This window comes from Clytia hemisphaerica, unplaced genomic scaffold (genome assembly GCF_902728285.1).
Source record: "Clytia hemisphaerica strain Z4C2 unplaced genomic scaffold, Clytia hemisphaerica genome assembly, whole genome shotgun sequence".
In the NCBI taxonomy this organism is placed as follows: Eukaryota; Metazoa; Cnidaria; class Hydrozoa; order Leptothecata; family Clytiidae; genus Clytia; species Clytia hemisphaerica.
Window position 1 is genome coordinate 33,326 of NW_027104421.1, and position 20,024 is coordinate 53,349.

At 36.1% G+C, this 20,024-nt stretch overlaps 1 protein-coding gene across 1 annotated transcript in view; it reads right to left on the minus strand.

Moving 5' to 3' along the window:
- Positions 1-553: 553 nt before the first annotated feature.
- LOC136820351 (NADH-quinone oxidoreductase subunit B-like) overlaps positions 554-20,024 on the minus strand; it is a 201,439-nt gene continuing 181,968 nt past the window's right edge. The window contains exons 9-11 of the mRNA XM_067076538.1: positions 19,713-19,759; positions 2,213-2,401; positions 554-700 (exon numbers count right to left, since the gene is read on the minus strand). Of these exons, the coding sequence (XP_066932639.1) occupies positions 2,215-2,401; positions 19,713-19,759 (234 nt within the window). The 3' untranslated portion in view covers positions 554-700; positions 2,213-2,214. The remainder of the gene's footprint in view (positions 701-2,212; positions 2,402-19,712; positions 19,760-20,024) is intronic.

Consider the following 20,024-nt stretch of genomic DNA (forward strand, 5'->3'; position numbering starts at 1 on the left):
TTTCGGAATTATAGTGTGCAGTTATAAAATTCATGGTTATCAGATAGTAAAGTAACAGTGGTTAAATTGGACAACAGTCATGATATATTACAAACTAAAAAATTCTTTTCAAGCTTCTCAAACTAAACAGGAGATTTTAGTGGGAGACACAGACAATTTATCAGCTTTTAGTCTATTTTATTTCCCTATTACAAAACGGAGTAGGAAGAGATAGCGATTCGTTTTTTAGCACGAATAAATCAAAGTTGTAATAAAAAAGAAATATGAGATAAAATAATTTACATTACCAAAAAACAAATTGCTTTTAAACGTAGGCTTGCAATGATTTATATTGAAGAATTGTGAACCAGTCTTTTTTGTGCTTCACAGAGAGATTAATTTAAGATTGAATGAAGAAATATTTTATTAAAAATTCAAAGTTACTAAAATCTACCTGGACTATATAATGGAAACTGGCAACAACAAAACTTCTCATAATCCACTAAAACAGTAATCTTTCCATCTTTTTACAGCAGGGAGTGAGTGACCAAACAAAAAATCAAAAGATGAAGGGTTACAGTAAATTGGTTTTTAGATAAAGTTATAATACAGTTTATTTTTCAGCGTAAAAATAACACACCAAAGTTATAATTGGTAGAAATTAAAAATACAAACTTCCTCTCAAATTTTATACACATTCAACCTGTGAAAGGAACAACCTGAAAAGTGAAAAAAAGAAAGAAATTTATTACATGAACGAGAAAACCCTAGTAGATATAACTTTCAGTGGCCTATGACGTTCATCATCTTCAAAAGCATTTTATGAGCTCTAAGGGATTGCCGAAAAGCGATACAAGCGCAATAACGGTTAGGTTACTCTAATATTGTTAAAGAGTTAAATCCTCATAAAATAATTCCATGTGACATAAAAATTCTCCCAAACCAAAAAAAAAGGAATTCATCTAATGGCCGAATTATGTAACCTTGCCTAAAAGCAACTCGTTAAAAGTTCGGGCCATAAACAGTCACTAAAAACAAAGCAGAGTTGCGCAAAGAGGATAGAAATGGGGTACTTTAAAAGTCTAAATTATTCTGCACCAGACAGTAATCTAACGTTTTAAGCTTTTTTCACATGTACGTAAAATTTTACTTAAGACCTTGAAGGGTGGGAATTTCCCTAAGCTTACGTATTGTTTTAAGGCCTTATGTAGAGTTTGCTTACGTTCAAAAAGTTTTGAACGGAAGGAAAAGTCACGTACGACCCTCTTAATCAACAAAAACTCTACGTAATGTTGGAGAAATTCCCAAAAGACAGCCTTACGAACAATTTTTCGTAAGGTCTAAAGTAAGATTTTACGTACATGTGAAAAAAGCATTACGGCAATGAATTTTGAAATTTTCGTAAATGTCTGGTATGTTCGCACATAGTGTTAATGTACCGAGAACGGATTCTATGAGAGTAAGAAACAATGCCCGCCTGATAATTTATTCCCTTTAAAGCTCGAGAGAAAAAAGGCTATTTTTTCGTATCACTTTACGCCACGAAAAGAAGATTTCCTTTCTCAGTGGTGAATCTGCATGGGACGTGGATATTCATTCATGTTGATCCTGACTGGATCCAGGAAAAATCATTCTGAAGGAGTTCAATAATTCATGAAGAGGATAGATAGTCAGATAATTCTGTCACATATTTCCATTGTTTGAGTGAGGGAAAATTTACACTAATACTAAAATCTAATCCTTTTAACACGGAGAAAAATTCAGCGTGTGCTGCTTTCTTCTTCAAAATCTTCTCTTTTTTTAATATAGTCATCGATACGAGAGTACTAGGGGAGGGGGGGCACTCGATTGCCACCATAAAAATGGCTTTCAAAATCGGACCCTTACAGTGCATTTTACTAAACGTTTCCGACCTTTACAGTGTAGTTACTTCATACCTAATTTTTCTGAAGCCATCTGAAAATGAGCCTGATATGTCGACACAATGCGCAAAACAAATTAAAATGGGTTCGAGTCAAAACTATAAAGATACATCAGATTTTTACTGTCAGGCTTGCAATTCAGCAGTCCCAAACATACCCTTGAGTCTAGTGTTCTCCATCAAAAGTACACCCTTAAAGTGCATTTCGAGGACCTCGAAAAACCTACCCTTAAGGGCGGCACATGCCGTGGGTCGGACCAACACTACATGATATTAGCAAATAATTTGAGTCTAAATTTATTGATCATTACCTTTTACTTTCTATACCACATACGAATATTTCGAGTTCGTCGAATTTTCTTTTGTAATTGTAGAACGCCATATAAGAGGGCTTCCGCAGTTGGTGGACATCCGGGAACGTAGATATCGACCGGAACAACACGATCACATCCGCGGACGACAGCATACGAGTAATGGTAATATCCACCTCCGTTTGCGCAACTGGAAAAAGAAGAAATTTTTTAGAAACAGGAATTTCTCGCTAAAAAGACAGAGACAGAAACTCTACAGCTGACTTTTTTCTCCAGGAGGCCACTACGGCTGTAAAATCCGCGTATATCTACGTAACGTATACATATTTTCCAGCCTTTACAGACTATTGCTGATTTAACGGACGATAGCATCGTTTAGCCTAAGCATCACGTTTTACACTATGCCGGGTGTGTAATGTACATTCAATGTTTTCAAAGGTAAGGAAAATCGGATAGCAGCGCACAATTTGAAAAGTAGACCAAAGCCCAAAGAGTTTTTTAGAGTTATCTATCCGATCAAAATTAATCAAAAATTCTTTTTTTTCACTCACCGAGTTGAATACAAATGATCGCAAGAAAGCATAAACAAAGCGCAGCACGATACCTCCCTCTCCCTTCCCTGATGTTAATCAAAGAAATGTTTCTATGAAATATTTTTTTGCGCATTTTTTCCAGAACATTCTTTATCGTTCAAAAAGACTTTACAAAAAACATATAGGATGCTTGCATCCACTAACGAATTTGCGCTCCCTGGGGTTTTGTAGAGGTCTGCGATTCAGACTAAAAGAACTACTGTTTAACCTAACTCTTGCGTATACTAATGTACGCCATTATTATAACAAGACCTAGAAAAGCTAGCTTAATTCGCAAGGTATTCACGCCATTCTATCTTTTCACATTGGAAAAGGAAGACCTGTTTTAATATACCATCATTTTGTGATTAATAATTTCTGATGTAGATCGTGAAAGGCGCGAGTGAGCAGACCAGGCAGAAAAAGCTAAGCAAAATTGCAAGTAGATTACTGTAATGAAAATATAACAAAACGTACTCTCGGGTACCTATTAGCGAGGGGTTTGGAAAAATCTCATCTCAAAACTTGACAAGCGGGGGGGGATAAAAATGTCCTGCATGGAAAATCTTTGAAAAGGAGGCTTATACAGCAGAATTAGGGCAAAAAGAGGGAGTTTTCAAAAACATTTCCCCCAAAATCAAAAAGCGGGGGGGGGGGTGGAATAAGAATGTCCTGGGTGGAAGATTTTCGAAAAATTAATTAGCCGGGGGACGCTTATTAAGTACCCGAGAGTGTGTTGCACACGACAAGAACATCTATTAATTTTCTAAGCACTTCACTTCAACACTGCTAAGCATGCAATTAACGAGGCTTAAAAAATACAATTGCACCAAAATATAAGGTCCATGAGCCCGTTCCCTTCTTCACTCCCTCTGCCACGAATAATAAAATAGGCTCTTTAAAATAGGCTGTTCTTTTTTAGGTCCGGCGGAAGCGGAAAGACTGGGAGACTTCAGCTTCCCTACTTTTGAGCGAATGAGATTTCTTTTCTCAAATTCCAAGCGAATTTCATTTCATTTGAGCCTTCAGCCTCTCCACTTTTACGGTTGTTCCACCGGGCCAAGTCACAGGAAAAAATCGTTAAATCACACTTGTGTGAAAAATGATTTCCCAGGGTGGGATTCGGTTCGTTTTTCACACAGATGTGAAATCGTAAATAACACACTTAGTGTTTACACCATATTGAATTGAGTATCAGACTAAAACACCTCAAATTTCAGGAGAATTAAGTCAGATTGTGATTGCAGATTGAGCGTTTAGAGTGTTATTTTTAGATTTTTTATGTACACGGGCAGACACAGATAGATGGATACTGTAGAAAGAATTTTTTATTCAATTTTAGCTTAACTGTATTTGAGAACCATAATAAAACATATATTATTCCAGATTATTCAAGGTTTCACGAATAGGAGGAGGCCATAAGCGAAACAGTGGAACGTGGGTATTCCAACATAAGGAAATAAAGTATCAAAAGTATTTCGAAACCATAATCCTCATTAAACGTTTTTATAATAAGAACAACCAAAATTTTTGAAGCCTTCGGATGTTGATAACTTTTTGAGTTTCAAGCCTAAAAATATTCTTAACGTGTTCTTATTTTCACTATTTTGTTAGTGTTTTTGTCCATGCCTCATTGCTCTTATAAAAAAACGTGTAGCTTCAGTTGCTGGAGTTTTTACAAGTTTGACTCGCAAACTAGAATGAAAATGTTTGAGCAGCTTGTAATGAGGAGATGTGGAAAACTTCCAGGGTCATTATATAGATTATACAAATGAATAATTTTTACGAAGTAAACGAACTTCACTTATTCCCCTAAAACACCTTCTCCAACTTAACTATAAGTTAACTTTCTCTCTAATTCGAGATTAATTTTCATCGAATAAGTAGGGAGCGTATTGAATAGTAGAGCGCCGCTTATGAGAGTTTCTTGTTGACGGTGATTTTCAATATATCGAATAATGGTACCGAATAGTCAACTGTAGAAAGAACTTTTGGCGGATACTTTTGATAAAACAATAAGTGTAGACTGTACCTGAATTCTTTGGGGAGTTGACATACAATACTATTAAAAAGGCTCCAATCTAATACGTAAGGCCTCACAGTAGTGTACTTATCAAGTTGCTATGGTAACCAATGACATAAGTTAGACTACATAGCACTTGATGAAAGGAACTTCACTACATGATTGGCGGTCGAGAAAAAAATTGTGGGATTGGAATGTTGTGGTTGTTATTGACAACGGAAATGCGCGTTAATGAGTCTATTGACAATAGCAGCGTGTTTTTGTTGACAGTGGAGTGAGGGGAGAACTATAATAAGCACATCATAAGATCAAATATATGCATCTGATGAATAAACTTAGAACATTCTTAATCAAATGCAATCATGGTAGTGCCTAGTCAATTTTAGATTTGTGTTTCGGATTCGATCTAAAAATTGCTTTGATTAAAAGGTGAAATATGGCCTCAGAGCAAATTCTTTGATTCCCGGTTCACAGCTTCAGACTTCAAATCCTCTAAATGGATTCTGAAATTTCACAAAAACTTTTTGATCTTAAAAGTAATTTAAGCAGATTTTGTTGCCGGAAGGAAGGATTAAGAGATTCTAAAGAAGTTATACAGACTTTACTAAGTAAGGATGCATATTTTCATATGCTTAAAATACAAACTACTACTTTAACATAGGCAGCAAAAGCTTGATGTGTGGAAAACTAGTCTGAATCGCAGACCTCTATGTATAGATATACTTCCTATATAAGAAACTTTTTTGCTAAATGATGAGCAGAAGCCTAGTGGAAAACGGTCACAACCAGGATTTTCTCCTACTGCTATCTTAAAAGGATATGTATAATCCCTTGATCCCTCGGACTAAACAGAAATGCCCGGGGGGGGCAGTCAGGCAAATTGACCGACGGGTATGTGCGGCGGTTAAGGGTATGTTTTTCAAAATATCAGAAATGCACTGTAAGGGTGGACTTTTGATAAATGCACTGTAAGGGTGGAAATTTCAGCAAATCTGGGAAAAATTGCAAATTTTTGCTCGAAAATGTTGATTTTTTTTGCTCTAAAAGAGTTTAAAATTTGAAAAAATGCACTGTAAGGGTATGAATTTCACCGATTTTTTTCTGCACTGTAAGGGTGCGATTCTAAAAGCCAATTTTTTCGCCGCACATACCGTCAGTTGGTAAACCCACTGCCCCCCCAGGCAGAAATGATTTTGTCTTCTTCATTTTGGTGCGGGGGGAAAGTTGATAGCTATGCAGAGGCAGATAGCGAATACAGAAAAAGAGGCCGAGAGTTAACCTTGTCCAGCCTTGTCATAGATTGTATAATACTGTATGCGTACAAAGGTGCTTCATATAATCAAAGGAATTTTAGCCACTCCATAATTCAAAGAATTGATCTTAAAGTTAATCTTCACATTTTAAAATCAATGGCACAAAGAAGGCCTCCCAGAAGGGGCGACTCAATATTTGTTTGCAGACCACTGACAGATGACGTTAAAACAGTGCGTATAACGCGATTAAGCAGAGGGGAGAGTTTTGTGACAACGCACACTTCAAAAAATGTTTGACAGAGATCTCTTTTATTAGCCACTTCAGCAGAAATCCGTGACCTTGTTTTCGCTGAAAGGTTAATAAGATGCATATTTTTTCACACAAAAATACTGAAGGTAAGCGACCGGCCGTAGGTGCGACCCTAAAGTGTGCATTTACAGGTTTTCCATTAGACTAGTAAACTAGTCGGTTATTACTTATAACCTTATAATAAAACTGTCAATCAAATAATGTAAACACTAATTAAATATTCAGCGCGCGTTAGAGAAAAGGAAAATAACCGACTAGAAGCTACTTCGAACGCCTTTTTTTCTTCACCTAAAATCGTAAGGAGAGACATACGGATTTCTGTATGTCTGACCCGTGCGGAATTGCATTTATTTTTCTTTCTGTTTATTGCATTTTTAGAAATGCTCATTTATTTATATGTTCCCATGTTCAATGTTACTATGAAATATCATTTAGTCAAAAAAGTTGGATGGATTCTCAAAAAACTAAAAAAGTTGTAAAATTAAACAACGTTTTTTGAGGGAAGTAGCTTCTAGTCGTTATTGAAATTCAGAAAAGAAACGCAACTTCACCACTTTGATTCTTTTTATCTGGAGCTTGATTTTTTGTATATGGGTCTGTTTTCAACGACTAGTTTACTAGTCTAGCTTTCCATTTCATGGTGCACTGTAAAGGTCAAAATGAGGGAAAGTGCACCCTATGCACAGAAAAATGTAAGAAACGAATTTTTAGACAAAATTTTGTAAAAATCAGACCAATTTTGTTGCCTCAAAACCTCCTCAAAAACACCGTAAGGGTCGATTTTTTCACCCAAATTTACACAAATTCGGATAAGTTTTTCTCTGCGCTGTGAGTGTCCGGAAGAAAATTCATAACGATTTTGTCCTTTTAAAAAAGGTCAAATTTTAGGGAAAAAACCAGGCTCAAAGACGTCATAAACAAGAATCTCTTGTAGATTAACCACAATAATAATGAGTAGTATCCATCAATTAATAATGCTGTTTAATGAGTATCACTAATTAAAATACGGTAATAGGTCATTAAACGGTTAAATGAATCAGCCTGTCTTTTAATAATAGAGTAATAATACGCAAAAAACCAACAAAAAAAAAACAATGAAGAAAAATCCCGAAGGGCTAGAAGCGAATCTTTAACCTTTCTCAGACAAGAAAAAGCCTTAGGATATACGCCGTTATTTTTGACGACGGATTGAATTTAGTGGCTTTGTTTTCGATTGGTATATTTTTGGAATCTAGCAGCAAATTTTACTTTCAATCTGGTATTTATATTAAAACCACGCGGGGCGCTCAAGGCCACTCAAGTTAGGTAGGATTTACCGGCTCCAAATCCTACGTAGAAGATTCACTTCTAGTCCTTCGGGCTTTTACTTCATTGAAAAAAAACCAACGAGGAATTTTCACAATTTGGAGAGTTCTTTGCATCGACGTGAAATTTAAAGATAGTAAAAAGTTAGCGAAATCACCGATCGTTTACAGGAAAAAGCTTGGCCCTATTGGTATTCATGATATGCACCATTGCAATGTCTTCTACGGACCAAACAGCTGATTGGTATTGACTGATTTTACGTCACTTCAAGCCATCTAATCAGCTGTTGGGTCCGTGATAATATCAGCAATTCATGATATGCACTACTGCAGAGTCTTCTGGGAACTTTTAAAATTTTCCACCAAATACGTGACTTAAACAATAGAAAAAGTGACGTATTGGGTGAAACAAAAACAGAAAAATTGCAGTGGTGCATGAAAAGCACAAACACCTGGTAGCATGCCAACTGCGTGAAATTGGCCCTTTAAAGTCAGAATTTCGCGAATCTTCATCTAATTCATTTCATTTTCCAAGGGGTAAAAATCCTCATTTAAACTTAGCGATGGACTGACGCGGAAGAGCTTATATCACTGGTAAAGGCGTTGGCGTAATTCACACCCTAAATTGGCGTAAGCTAAAAATCAAGCAACAGCGGAATAACGGCCGCCATGAAAGAGACCGGTGTTGGATTACGGCCGTCATTACAAAGACCGATCATAGATAGATGGATACAATTGATAGAAACGAAATCACCATTATTTGATGATATTGAAAGTCACCGTCAACAAGAAACTCTCATAAACGACGCTTGACTATTCCATACGTTCCCTTATTCGATTAAAATACAATCCCCTTTGTGTCTTGAAAACCGAATTAGAGAGCGTCAACTTCACGATACAAACACAATAGAATTTGGTAGATTAAAATGTGATTGAAACGTGCTTTCCTGGAAAGAATGTCATTCGCGCAGATAATCAGCGGTAAAAATGGCCGGTTATCCGCACGCTCAACTTAATGATTTCCGTAGAAAGAAGCAAATATTCTTTGAGAGCACGGATAGCATCATGAAATAATAAAGTAATGTTTGCTTTGGAGGCGTTCCCCTGTTTACGGATTTCAAAATAACTTTGATTCCAAGTAATGATAGGTGATATTGCAAAAGTCGTTATGATGTCATCGGCTTACTATTGGTTTACTATTTCTCTTACCATTAGTCTTGGTTAGTCTCACACCTGATTTCGTGCCAAACCCTAGTTCAGAGGGTTACTGTGTTTGTGAAGTTACAGATCCGATCCGATCCGATCCGATCTGAAAGTTGACCCTCCGAGAGATTCGTTTTCACCTTTTCATCTTAAGCGATTTCCAATATCGATTAAAACATCCAACATATCGTACAAAATTTACGTTTTCCTGATTTTGGGACCCTTTCAGAGAGAGAGGTTTTTGTTTCCCTTAGGGATATTTTTTAGGTGTAAATATTGCACTTTTACCGATATAGAATATCCGGTATTATTCGCCCAAGTTCCTCTTTTCCACTCGGGTACAACCCTAAGCTTATGAGAACAAATAGGGGAATGTTAAAATCTATGACCATAATAACTAGAATTGTTTCAGATCTCGATTTTTAGCTATGGAGAGCCTACTGTATTAGCATGTTTTCACGCTCACTTTCACGCCCATAAAATGGCCTTAAATACTGTCTTTCTAGAATTCTATTTAGATGTTTTCTTCAGATTTCCAGAAACACAAGACAAAAATTAAATTACAAGAAATCAGACTCGAAAGTTGAAAAGTACACAGTAGTTTTAATCAAACAGTTATGTGCCAATAAAAGGTTGGATATGATTTACATTTTCAGCACTCATTGGTCCTGACCACATAAAAACAACATTCAAGCCATTCATGCTAATCCAACATTTTCCACAACAAAAATAAACACAGCTAGAATATAAAAAGAAAAATTGTCAAAATCAGAAAAACTTACTACTATACATAAGAACTAATCCAACAGAAATCCAGTGGCAAGTACAGAGGATGCTGGAAATTCATGGAGGAGAACAGTTCCTAATTCAACCAAACTCCTTATAGGGAAAAAACTACTCTTCATCATTTTGTGCAAGTATATAAGAACATAGACTTCAAAGTCAAAAATTTAAGAACATTCTAAGAACATTTTATAAGGCTCTAGAAGAATTTAAAACATGCAATTTCTTAGGAATTTAGACCAAATAACACACAAAATGCTAAAAACAAGAAAATTTTTAGTCTTAAAACTTAAAAAATTGAAAACCTTTAAAGGCTTCAAACATGTTTGACGTTCTTATAGACAAAGGTGTATTATACATCTGTCATCAAGATCCTTCCATTATCTCAATCTTTCAAGTTAAGGAAGCTACCAAAGGATTAGACTTCATGTTATAATCACATATAGGATACAGATGAGATCCTCTTCTTCCTATTTAACATATAAACGTGCAGAGCTCACCAACAAAGCACAGATCAGCTTCCAAATCATAAACAAACGACTGAATTGCATAAAAAGTAAATCTCAAATCTCAATACACGTTTTTTTTATAAAAGAAACTATATAAGAACATAAGGCTCTGATGGCCCAAATGTTAAGAACAAGTTAAGAACTTTTTAAGGCTTCGCAAATCTGTTTGGTTTAAAAGGTGTTATGCTTCAGTTCAGACCATAAAATTTGTTCGAGTTAAAAAGAGACATTCGAGTTATAAAGGTTCGAGTAATGGAGACACCACTGTACTCCTTATATCTTAGGCTTTGATAATTCTTATGTATTGTAAGCTAGCGTGATTCTTTTAATTAGCGCGCAACGATAGGTAATTACATTTAATTACTACCTTATCGACCAAAATTTAATATAGACTAATAATTAAGTTTTGGCCGTTTTTTAATTTTTAGTCGGCCCAAATTTTAGTCGGCCCAAATTTTAGTCGGCCCTAATTTTTAGTCGGCCCTAATATAGTCACCAAGCCAAAATTTAATAAGGTAATTACATTGGACTCACTCGTGTGAAAGGTTAGAAAATAACGTTCAAAGTACGCGTTAGACTACACACATCCCCTCTCATATGTTTTGATATAGGGGATGCGCATCGTGTATAAAATTCCTGTCCGAGAGTTACCCCAAATTTAAATTTGAATGGCTAGAGATTAATACAATCCTTAAAGAAAGTTAACACATACTATCTCAAAATTGGGGTAACTCTCGGACGGGAATTTTATACACGATACTCATCCCCTATATCAAATAATCATAGTTTCTAGAGGGGTCAAGACCCCCTTAGGTAAGAGGACCCCCCCCCCTTAAGTGCTAACCCCCCCCCCTTAGGAAATTCATTTAAAACTTCACACCCCCTTAGAAAATAAGTATAAATGAAACAATTGTACAAGAGTCATAATTCAAGGATTATCCCCCTTAGGTAAGAAGACCCCCCCCCTTGACTGGCAACCCCCCCTTAGAAAAGTCAAACTTTTAACACCCCCCTTGCTTTTGGTTCATCAAAATCCAAGACCCCCCCCCCTAAATGTAGAGGGGGTAGAAACTATGATAATTTCGGGGAAGTGCGCAGCCTAAGTACGCGTTGTTAACCGTACTAAATAAGAGAATTTTTCTCCAAAGAATAAGCAAAATATTGGAATAATATACACCCAAACAGCCCTCCATCGAAAATTAATCTGCTTCTGAATATAGAAAAGTTTGAAGCTTTAAATAGTAATTTTAAAACCGCATTTAAATAGCCTTTAAGACCTTTTAAAAGTTGATGAGCGCACGGCTTAACGATTTCAAGCAGGTAGAGTATTACCTAAATCACAGTCAAGACTTTGCAGATCTTTGTCGTAGAGTAAGACAAATTCTCAATCTTTATGTTCATACTACCTTCCGACCGAAACTAAAATTGGATATCTAGAATTTATCTCTTTTAAGCAGGGAGTGAGTTGCCTTTTGACGGTGAGAAGGTCATGAATTTTACTTTTCTTTTCTGTGTTTTCGTACCTTCAAATGAGAAATTTTTGGTGGTTTGTATCAAGCACAGTGGAGGCTTTTCAACTTGAACAAGTCTACTCGTCCCCTTCAGTTAACAATGCCTTATAAAGCTTACTGCATAACTCGAATGCCTCCATAACTTGAACAAGTCTACTCGTCCCCTTCAGTTAACAATGCCTTATAAACCAATCTCCATTACCTGAAATCTCCTTAACTCAAACAAATTGTGTTCCCGTGCGTGTTTGAGTTATACAGATAAAACTTAAAAGGTTGAAGAGAAAACCACACAAAAGTTTATTGACCATGTGTATTATTGGAGTGAGTAAACTAACTATGTGGTGAAAAGGCAAAAGTTTCACTTAAACATACGTAAAAGAAGTACTGTGCAAGCTCAACTAACACCTTATCTTCTTACTTAACCAATTAAGTATCACTGGCAACAAATGTTCAGCCTTATACAGGAAGACCTAGACCTAGCGTAGAAAACCATGAAGTCGTGCTTTTGACCCAGCGCAAATAAAAACGAGAGATTGGCCTTTTTTCTTAGTCGTAGTCGAAGCATGTACGGGTGTTTGAAATCAGAAGAATATTTGAAAAATTGAAGTTAGTGAAGTGATGGCACTTAATTGTTTAAAAATTCATATACAGTTGACGCTCTCTAATTCGATCTTCGAGGGGAATAGGATTTTCATCGAATAAGGGAGTTTATCGAGTAAGGGAGCGTCGTTTATGAGAGTTTCTTGTTGACGGGGACTTTAAATTTCATCGAATAAGGGAGCCTATCGAATAGTAGAACGTCGAATTAGAGAGCGTCAACTGTAGTAATATGGGACATCGATGAATTAAATGTATAGAGAAGAAGACCTGGTGTTACCATAACTTGAGCTTGTTGCGTACTTGTGAAATTGTCATTTTTTGGTAATTTACAGACATAATACTATTATCTTTTAACGTTTAGTAAAGTCGACTTTAATCAGGGAAGTTTCAACCTCGATTTTAGATTTGAGGTTCACAAAGAACTGGAACGAAAACAGAAAGAATATTTTTGGGATCAAATCTACCCGAATTATGAATATTTTAGTTCGTGAAATATTATCATTATTATCTATTCTCATTTAGTCGGTAAAATGAATGGAACCTAGTGTTAAGGTGATACCATTACTACCATTACTGCAGTTAGACTTAAACATTAGATTAATGTTGAATGCGTTTGAATGACTTTTAATAAAATTTTAACCACCTAAAAAAACAGCAGCTTTTTAAAACTGTAACTGATTATCCAAGAAAAACTTTTCTTAGATAACATATATCGGTCATTAAAATGATGATGTGACAAAATCTGAACACACAAGTCATAAAAAAAAGTGAAATGAAACAAACTTTAGCATGTTATTGAATTACACAATCTATGACGACAAAGAAATTGACAATGGGCACTGTTGTTCGTAGAAATCCTACGTGACGCTCGAAGTTTTAAACTAACATATAGTACACGCTTTTTTGAGCAAACTGACAACCTTTTGGGATGGGGATAAAAGCACCAATTCTAAAAATTTGCTAACCCCTAGGGGATCCGTTCTAAAACTTGAAAAATTCTTCCAGATGGAAAATAAGAACAAATGGCGGCCTCTGCAGAACCAACAGAAATCAAAAGACGGAAACTAGCATAGGTTGGTCTAAGATCGACAACCCCGCTTAAATACTTGATAATGAAAAAACATTGATAATACAGTGTCGTGGGAAGCATTTTGATATTAGGAGGGGGCTAAAGTTTAGTGACACCACGAGGGGCAAGCATGGTTTAGCTTTAGCGAGTTTGGTACCTCTAGAATGCCTTAAAGGCACTCAAAAAGCAACAATTGACTAAAAAACTGCACAAAAAGAGTCTCTATATGATAACATAAGGAAAAACTTATCCTTGAAAAATTTATGGGGGCTAAGCTCCCCTTCCCGCGTAGCTAGAGCACTGTATTGCATGACCCAATCCCAAAAAAATTTGTCCCTGTTTCTAGATGACAGTATCAAATACAAAATCTAATGGTACAGTTATTAAAACTGATAGAGAGACTAATCTGAAACAAAACGAGTCATTCAAGTCAAGTCAAGAGGTATCACGTTTCATTTCTTAATCCATTTTAAATCACACACACCTACACAGTGCTATACATAGAAACAGACTGGGTTTTTATTTAGAAAAAAATTGTGTGAGGAGAAAAAAAAATCCCGGCTAAAAATAGTGACGTGTTGTTATTTAAAGAAAACACGCAAAAAAAAAAAAAATAGATCAACTCTCTCCTGTATGACGTGCCAAATCGACCACAATTCTTATTAATCTATGGAAGTTTATCGAAACCACTCCCAAACAAATATTAGAAGGTTTTTGTCAAAACAATAAGTGATTTTTTGCTCCTGATAAAAGACTAAGGTAAAGGTAGTTTTGTATTGTGTTAAGATTGGGTCAAAAAGTTCCGTTAGTCCCCAGGCTCCGTCATACCTAGTCAATGAAGTATAAACCCGAAGGGTTAGAGGCGAATATCCTTAGTAAAATTTGAAGCCACTTAAATCCTACCAAAGTTGCGCGGCCTTGAGCGGCCCGTGTGGTTTTTATACAAATTCCGGATTGAAAGTAAAATTTTCCACTAGATTCCAAAAAATATACAGGGGCCGCGGCACCCGGGGGCCAACCGGGCCTTGGTCCGACCACATTTTTTCAAAGTAAAAAGAAAATTTACGAATCAAGCCAAATTTTGTTTAATAACCTTAAAGCAGATCTGTTTTAGGCGATCTAAAAGGGTTAAAATTCAAAAAACTTGGCCCGTCGGCGCCAACCATGGCGGTGCCTCCTTCGTCAGTTTATCATGGCCCCATCACTTTCAAAGTGGAGCCGCGGCCCCTGATATACCAATCGAAGAGAAAGAAACGACTAAATTCAATCCGTCATTCTAAATACGGCACATATTTTAGGGCTTCACTTTTTCTTACATGAGAAAGGTTAAATAAAGATTCGCTTCTACAATCGTTCACTAAATATTTGAGGCAAAAGGGAGTTCCCGGTGTAAATTTGAACACCACAATTGATCTTTAAGCGCCTTAAGCTACAGTTGGAAAGTAGAGTTTTAACTCTGAGTTTTAACATGAGACTTAAGTTAAGACTTAGGACCTTAGAATCTCAGGATTTAAAAGCTCAAATTTGCTCGAATGAGGCTTGGAATATAGCGTAGAAGCCACCGAACCTCTCTAAAATCGAAATATTCAATGGAAGAAAGTGGAAGTGCTAAAATAGCAATTCTCGCCCGAACTTTAAATTCTGAAAAACGTTAAAGTACACTAAAATCTCAATATATTTCGATTGCAGCCCTTCGGGTTTATACTTCATTGTACCTGGTAAAGAATAGCTTGAATATCTAAGCTGTAAATTATTTTTTTTATTTTGATGTTTCTGCTATTTACAGCTTGGTCTACTTTTATGCTTGTAAACCCAAGGTTGTAAGATTTTAGCGTCGCGCACACCTTTTCAATCGTAGTATTGTTGCTAACCTCTTAGATCTATATGCTTGTAAACCCATGGTTGTAAGATTTTAGCGTCGCGCGCGATATTTGAATTAACAAAAGTACGCATGCGCTGTTGCCTTCTAATATTGGAATGCAAATCGCTTAAGGAAGGCCAGGCGCTGCACCATAGAAACAACGAAAATATAAAAAAAGTTTAGTCTGGATATCCAGGCTAAGAAAACTAAGAAAAAATAAATCTATAAAAAAATACTCAATCCAAGATATTCCGCAGCATAACGAGCTCTTATTTCCGTGATATCTTAAAACCACCCACGCAGCGAATTGCAGGAATTGCATTGCAATGCATTGAAATAAATGTTGCAGGTGTCCTTACTTTGTCATGCGTCCTACACGCATTTTTCATAAGAACAAACTATATAAGAACATAAGGCTTCGATGACCAAAATGTTACGAACAAGTTAAAAACATTTTAAGGCTTCATGGGCTCGAAAACACCCAATTTCTTAGGAAATTGCACAAAAATACTCACAAAATGGTGAAAATAAGAACCTTCTAAGAACATTTTAGGCTTAAAACTCAAAAAGTTAAGAACATTCGAACAAGCTTCAGAATTTTTTGGATGTCCTAATAAAAAAACGTGTACATTTTATATAATCATTTTTTCATAGTTTTTTTTCAATCCAGAAACTTTAGTTCCTCTTTTACTAAATACGGCAATGAATTTTATTTTCGTAGGTACTTTTTTTTTTAAACCACTTTCTATAAAAACAATTGGAGGCTGAAAAACTTCTAAAAAAACAAAATAGAAGAAAAACCCCCTTAAAGGTCACGAAATGGGGAGTATAATGCTATCTTTAAACTTAGGGGCTTTTGATCCTAGCATTAGCAAAGATGATCATTCATTGTAACCGTTGTTTCAACGTTCATCTAACATTATATGGACGTTGTGAACGCTAGATAAACGTCGAAAAAACCTTGTGTGCCAGCTGGGAAGTATCACTGTTTTTTTTGCAATCAAAAGGGAATCTTCGTGTTTTGGCAAATCATTTTTAGAAATATCAAATTAACCGTTGATGGAAGACTCGACCCCTTTTTAAGCTGGTTAAAGCTTCACACGAGACATTACACATGACAAGAAAATTCGATCACAATTCAAAATTAACCCTTCAAACCCGAATGACGAGTACAAACGTTCTAAATTTGCCAAATATCAAGTCCCAAACTTAAGGCCATGACTCATAATCACTTCATTTTAAAGAAATAAACAGGGTCTTTAGAAAGGCCATACCCACCAGGGGCACCGACCTTGACGGCCGACGGGGACGTGCCGCTGGAGTTTGAAAAATGGACCCTGTTAGATGTGAATATTTTTGGTAAATTTGGGACCCTGTCAGATATCTTCAGAGCCTAAAAAATGGGCCCTGATCAACGGCACTAGGCTGCATGCATCCCCAAATTAGTTTTGATATATCAAAACTTATCAGAGGGGATGTGTGCAGCCTACAACGGCACGTCCCGATACCCAATTTTGCATAAGTGCCCCCTCCCCCGAAGAAAAATATCTTTCTAATGGTACCAAAACCATTGTTTAACTCCCTTCGTTTCGAGCGTAAAACTCCTACTTTTCGGGCTATGAGCACTGCTCTTGTTTTGAATATTGAAATTCTCCGGATAAATCGCATGCACACTGAGGTTTTAATGAAACAATAGAGAGTTTCGAAGTCAATCAGCTGTGTTTAAAAATTCTTTTTTTTTGAAATCTCTATTGATAAACATCTTTTGTGAAAGTTGTCTATTATGTTTAAATCTATCAATAAGCAATTCCCGTGCCTATAGACCAAGACCTAAAAGCCTGGAGCTGTCTATTGTGTAGACTACGCGAACTTTAATTTTCGATTCTTAAAAAAAGTCCTCATTAAATTTAATTTCCCTACCCAAAAGTATTGCGTTAAGATTTAGTCCTGAGATTAACCTTAAGACAACATCATTCGATTAATTATTAACCGTTCTTTCAACAGTTCGAAGCCCCATTTTCTACAAAAATTTCTCTCAAGATTTTAGATTTTCTGAATTCTATTTGCCTTTAGGAAAGATATTCGCCAAACATATGATTTTCATTTTCAATGCAATTTTTAGAGTTTTGTATATCAAAAAATGCAAAAAGCAATAAATTTATTGCAACGAGATGGAGTTTTTACAAGCTCTTATTTGATTTGGTTGGTCGTTAACCAGTAAATAAAACAATTTTGTATACTTTTTCTAAAAGAACGCGTCATTTCTATTACTTCAAATGACCAATTATTTAAGTATCTTATAAAAAATTAATCTCATCTGAAATTATTTTCCGGAAAAGGAAACACAATTCTCTTTTCAACATGAATCAACATAACTTATTGAGTAAACAGGTAAGTAGGTAGCTCATAAATTACATGTGAGAATATTCGAGTGACATTTCCAGGAAGTAAATACGGCCTACACGAATTCGTTTCCGACGTACAGAGAACAGAGAAGAGGCGTTTTTCACTTAAAAAAGGATGTCATCAAACTGTGGGAAAGTTGTCAAGTCTTATTAATGAGCAATATAATACGCTTTAATTTTTCCTCGCCACCTTTTTACTTATCTGATATTCCGATGGCGGATTGGCGGCCACCCACGCCAAAGCTCTAAAGGAGCGGGCCAATATACCATCGGAGAGGAATCAGAGTGGGCCGCATCCCTAGTCGGGTTCAACTACCCTTACGAGTAAAGCTAAAAATATCTCGGTTGGACCTGCCAATCCCCGAAAACGAGGGCTGGGTTACCAGACTTCTCGCTGCAAAATCCTTGACGCGGTCTTGCAAAATTCCGTAATCTAAACTTTCCAGATGTTGAAAGTTTTCCCGACCTTCAGAGCTTTACCGTGTCGGATGAAAAATTCACCATCTGGGTGCCAGACAATTTTTTTACCCTACGGTGAAAGAAAATCTCTTACTTAAACTTATTTAAATTCAGTTTGTTAAAATCACTTTTGTAAGAATTGGCAAAAGCAGAAGCTAGCAGTGAAAACCAGTGAAAACTGACAAGAAATTTTCCCTTAATATAATCTAACCCTGGATATGATGATGAGCGCTAATATCATAACTTTCGTATCGTATTGGAGAGGTTTTTAAGGAATGAAAATGTACACAAAACAGTCTTTTAGAGTGCTTAAAAAATTCTATTCGTCACCCGATTAGGGTGCTACTGCATTCAAACTCAACTAGTGGTGGGAGAAAATGGTGATTGGAGAAACATAGCGCTCTTTGTGGACTATTTAAGAAAAGAAGACTGGCAGAGTAAAGAAATAGACTTATGAAGTATTAAAGAGGTTGCCAAAACCTGTTGCAGGTGGCAAGGTACAGTGCCCCCAAGCGACCGATTCTTTGTTTTTGGGCGGGGGGAGCAAAAAGGCGTTGCTGATTACAAATTTCAAAAGCCAAAAATAGAAAAAATACCCCAATACTTTCGTGCTAGCTTAACTCGCATAATTTTTAAAAACATATTTTACTTTAATAGGAGGCAGCAAAATCCAAACTTTGGAAAGTTGTCTCCCCAGTTTGCACTAATTTTAGTCGATCCACCACGCTACTGAGTCTAATGTTCAAGATAGACGAGAGTGATCTCAGTATGGAATAGTGAAATTAAATCTAATTTTAACTTGTTGTCTTTTTTTCAATATAAGAGACGGCAGAAGATGAACAAAAAATTAACATTTTCAAATCCTCGCTTATAATGAGAGTTGGGCAACATTATTATTTCAAATTTTGAATTTCATGGCGCCTTCCACGCCAATCTGCGATCTTAAATCCGTTCTTAATTATGTCAGTAAATTGTGGTGACAGTGTGTTCCATACATCAACGAAGAACCAAGTACCAAAAGAAAATCCTTGCTTAAAAGAAATAGGAAGTTTTGATGTCAAAAAGTGAAAATGATTGAAAAAATTCCCAGCTACAAAAAGGAAAATTCCTCGTTTTACTCTAAAAAGCCTAAATTTAGTCAATTTGGACCCTTGTTAGGGTTTTTAAAGGTCCATTTTCCAACCCCCCAGTAATTAGGTCCCCCCGTTTATTTAATTTAAAAATTTTTTCCACCCCCCCCCCCCTTTATTCGAACCCCCCCGTTTATTTGGCACCTAAGAGTAAAGAGATTGAACGTATTGACGTCAAAACGTGAAAATGACGTGAATATACTTGCTTAAAGAGATTGAAAGTATTGACGTCAAAAAGTGAAAATGACGTGAAAATCTTTGCTTAAAGAGATTGAAAGTATTGACGTTAAAACGTGAAAACGACGTGAAAATGAAAGTGTTGACGTGAAAATGAAAGTGTTGACCTCAAAACGTGAAAATGAAAGTGTTGACCTCAAAACGTGAAAATGACGTGAAAATCTTTGCTTAAAGAGATTGAAAGTATTGAAAAAAGATAAACATAAGTTAAAAGGTTAAATTAAAAGATAAATCCAAAAATTCACGACACTAAGTAAAATAAAAACGCATACCTTCCCATGGAGATGACCCATCTTGGTTCCGGCATTTGATCGTATACCTACATAAAGAAAAACATAATGCATGGTTCAAGCCTACTTCTCAGGTACCCCAAATGCATGATAACATCCAGTTAGGTACCCCCATTAACCTGAAAATCTGCTTTAGTTTGGTAGGCGCCCTGATTAGCAAAATAATTTTATTGAATTGACAATTTTTCTTCTCTTGTCATTCCAAAAAATCTTATTAATTTGGGGGGGGGTGGCTTGTAAACATTGTAGACATTGTAAAGAGATGTTGCTGTGCTATAAAGATGGCAGTCACAA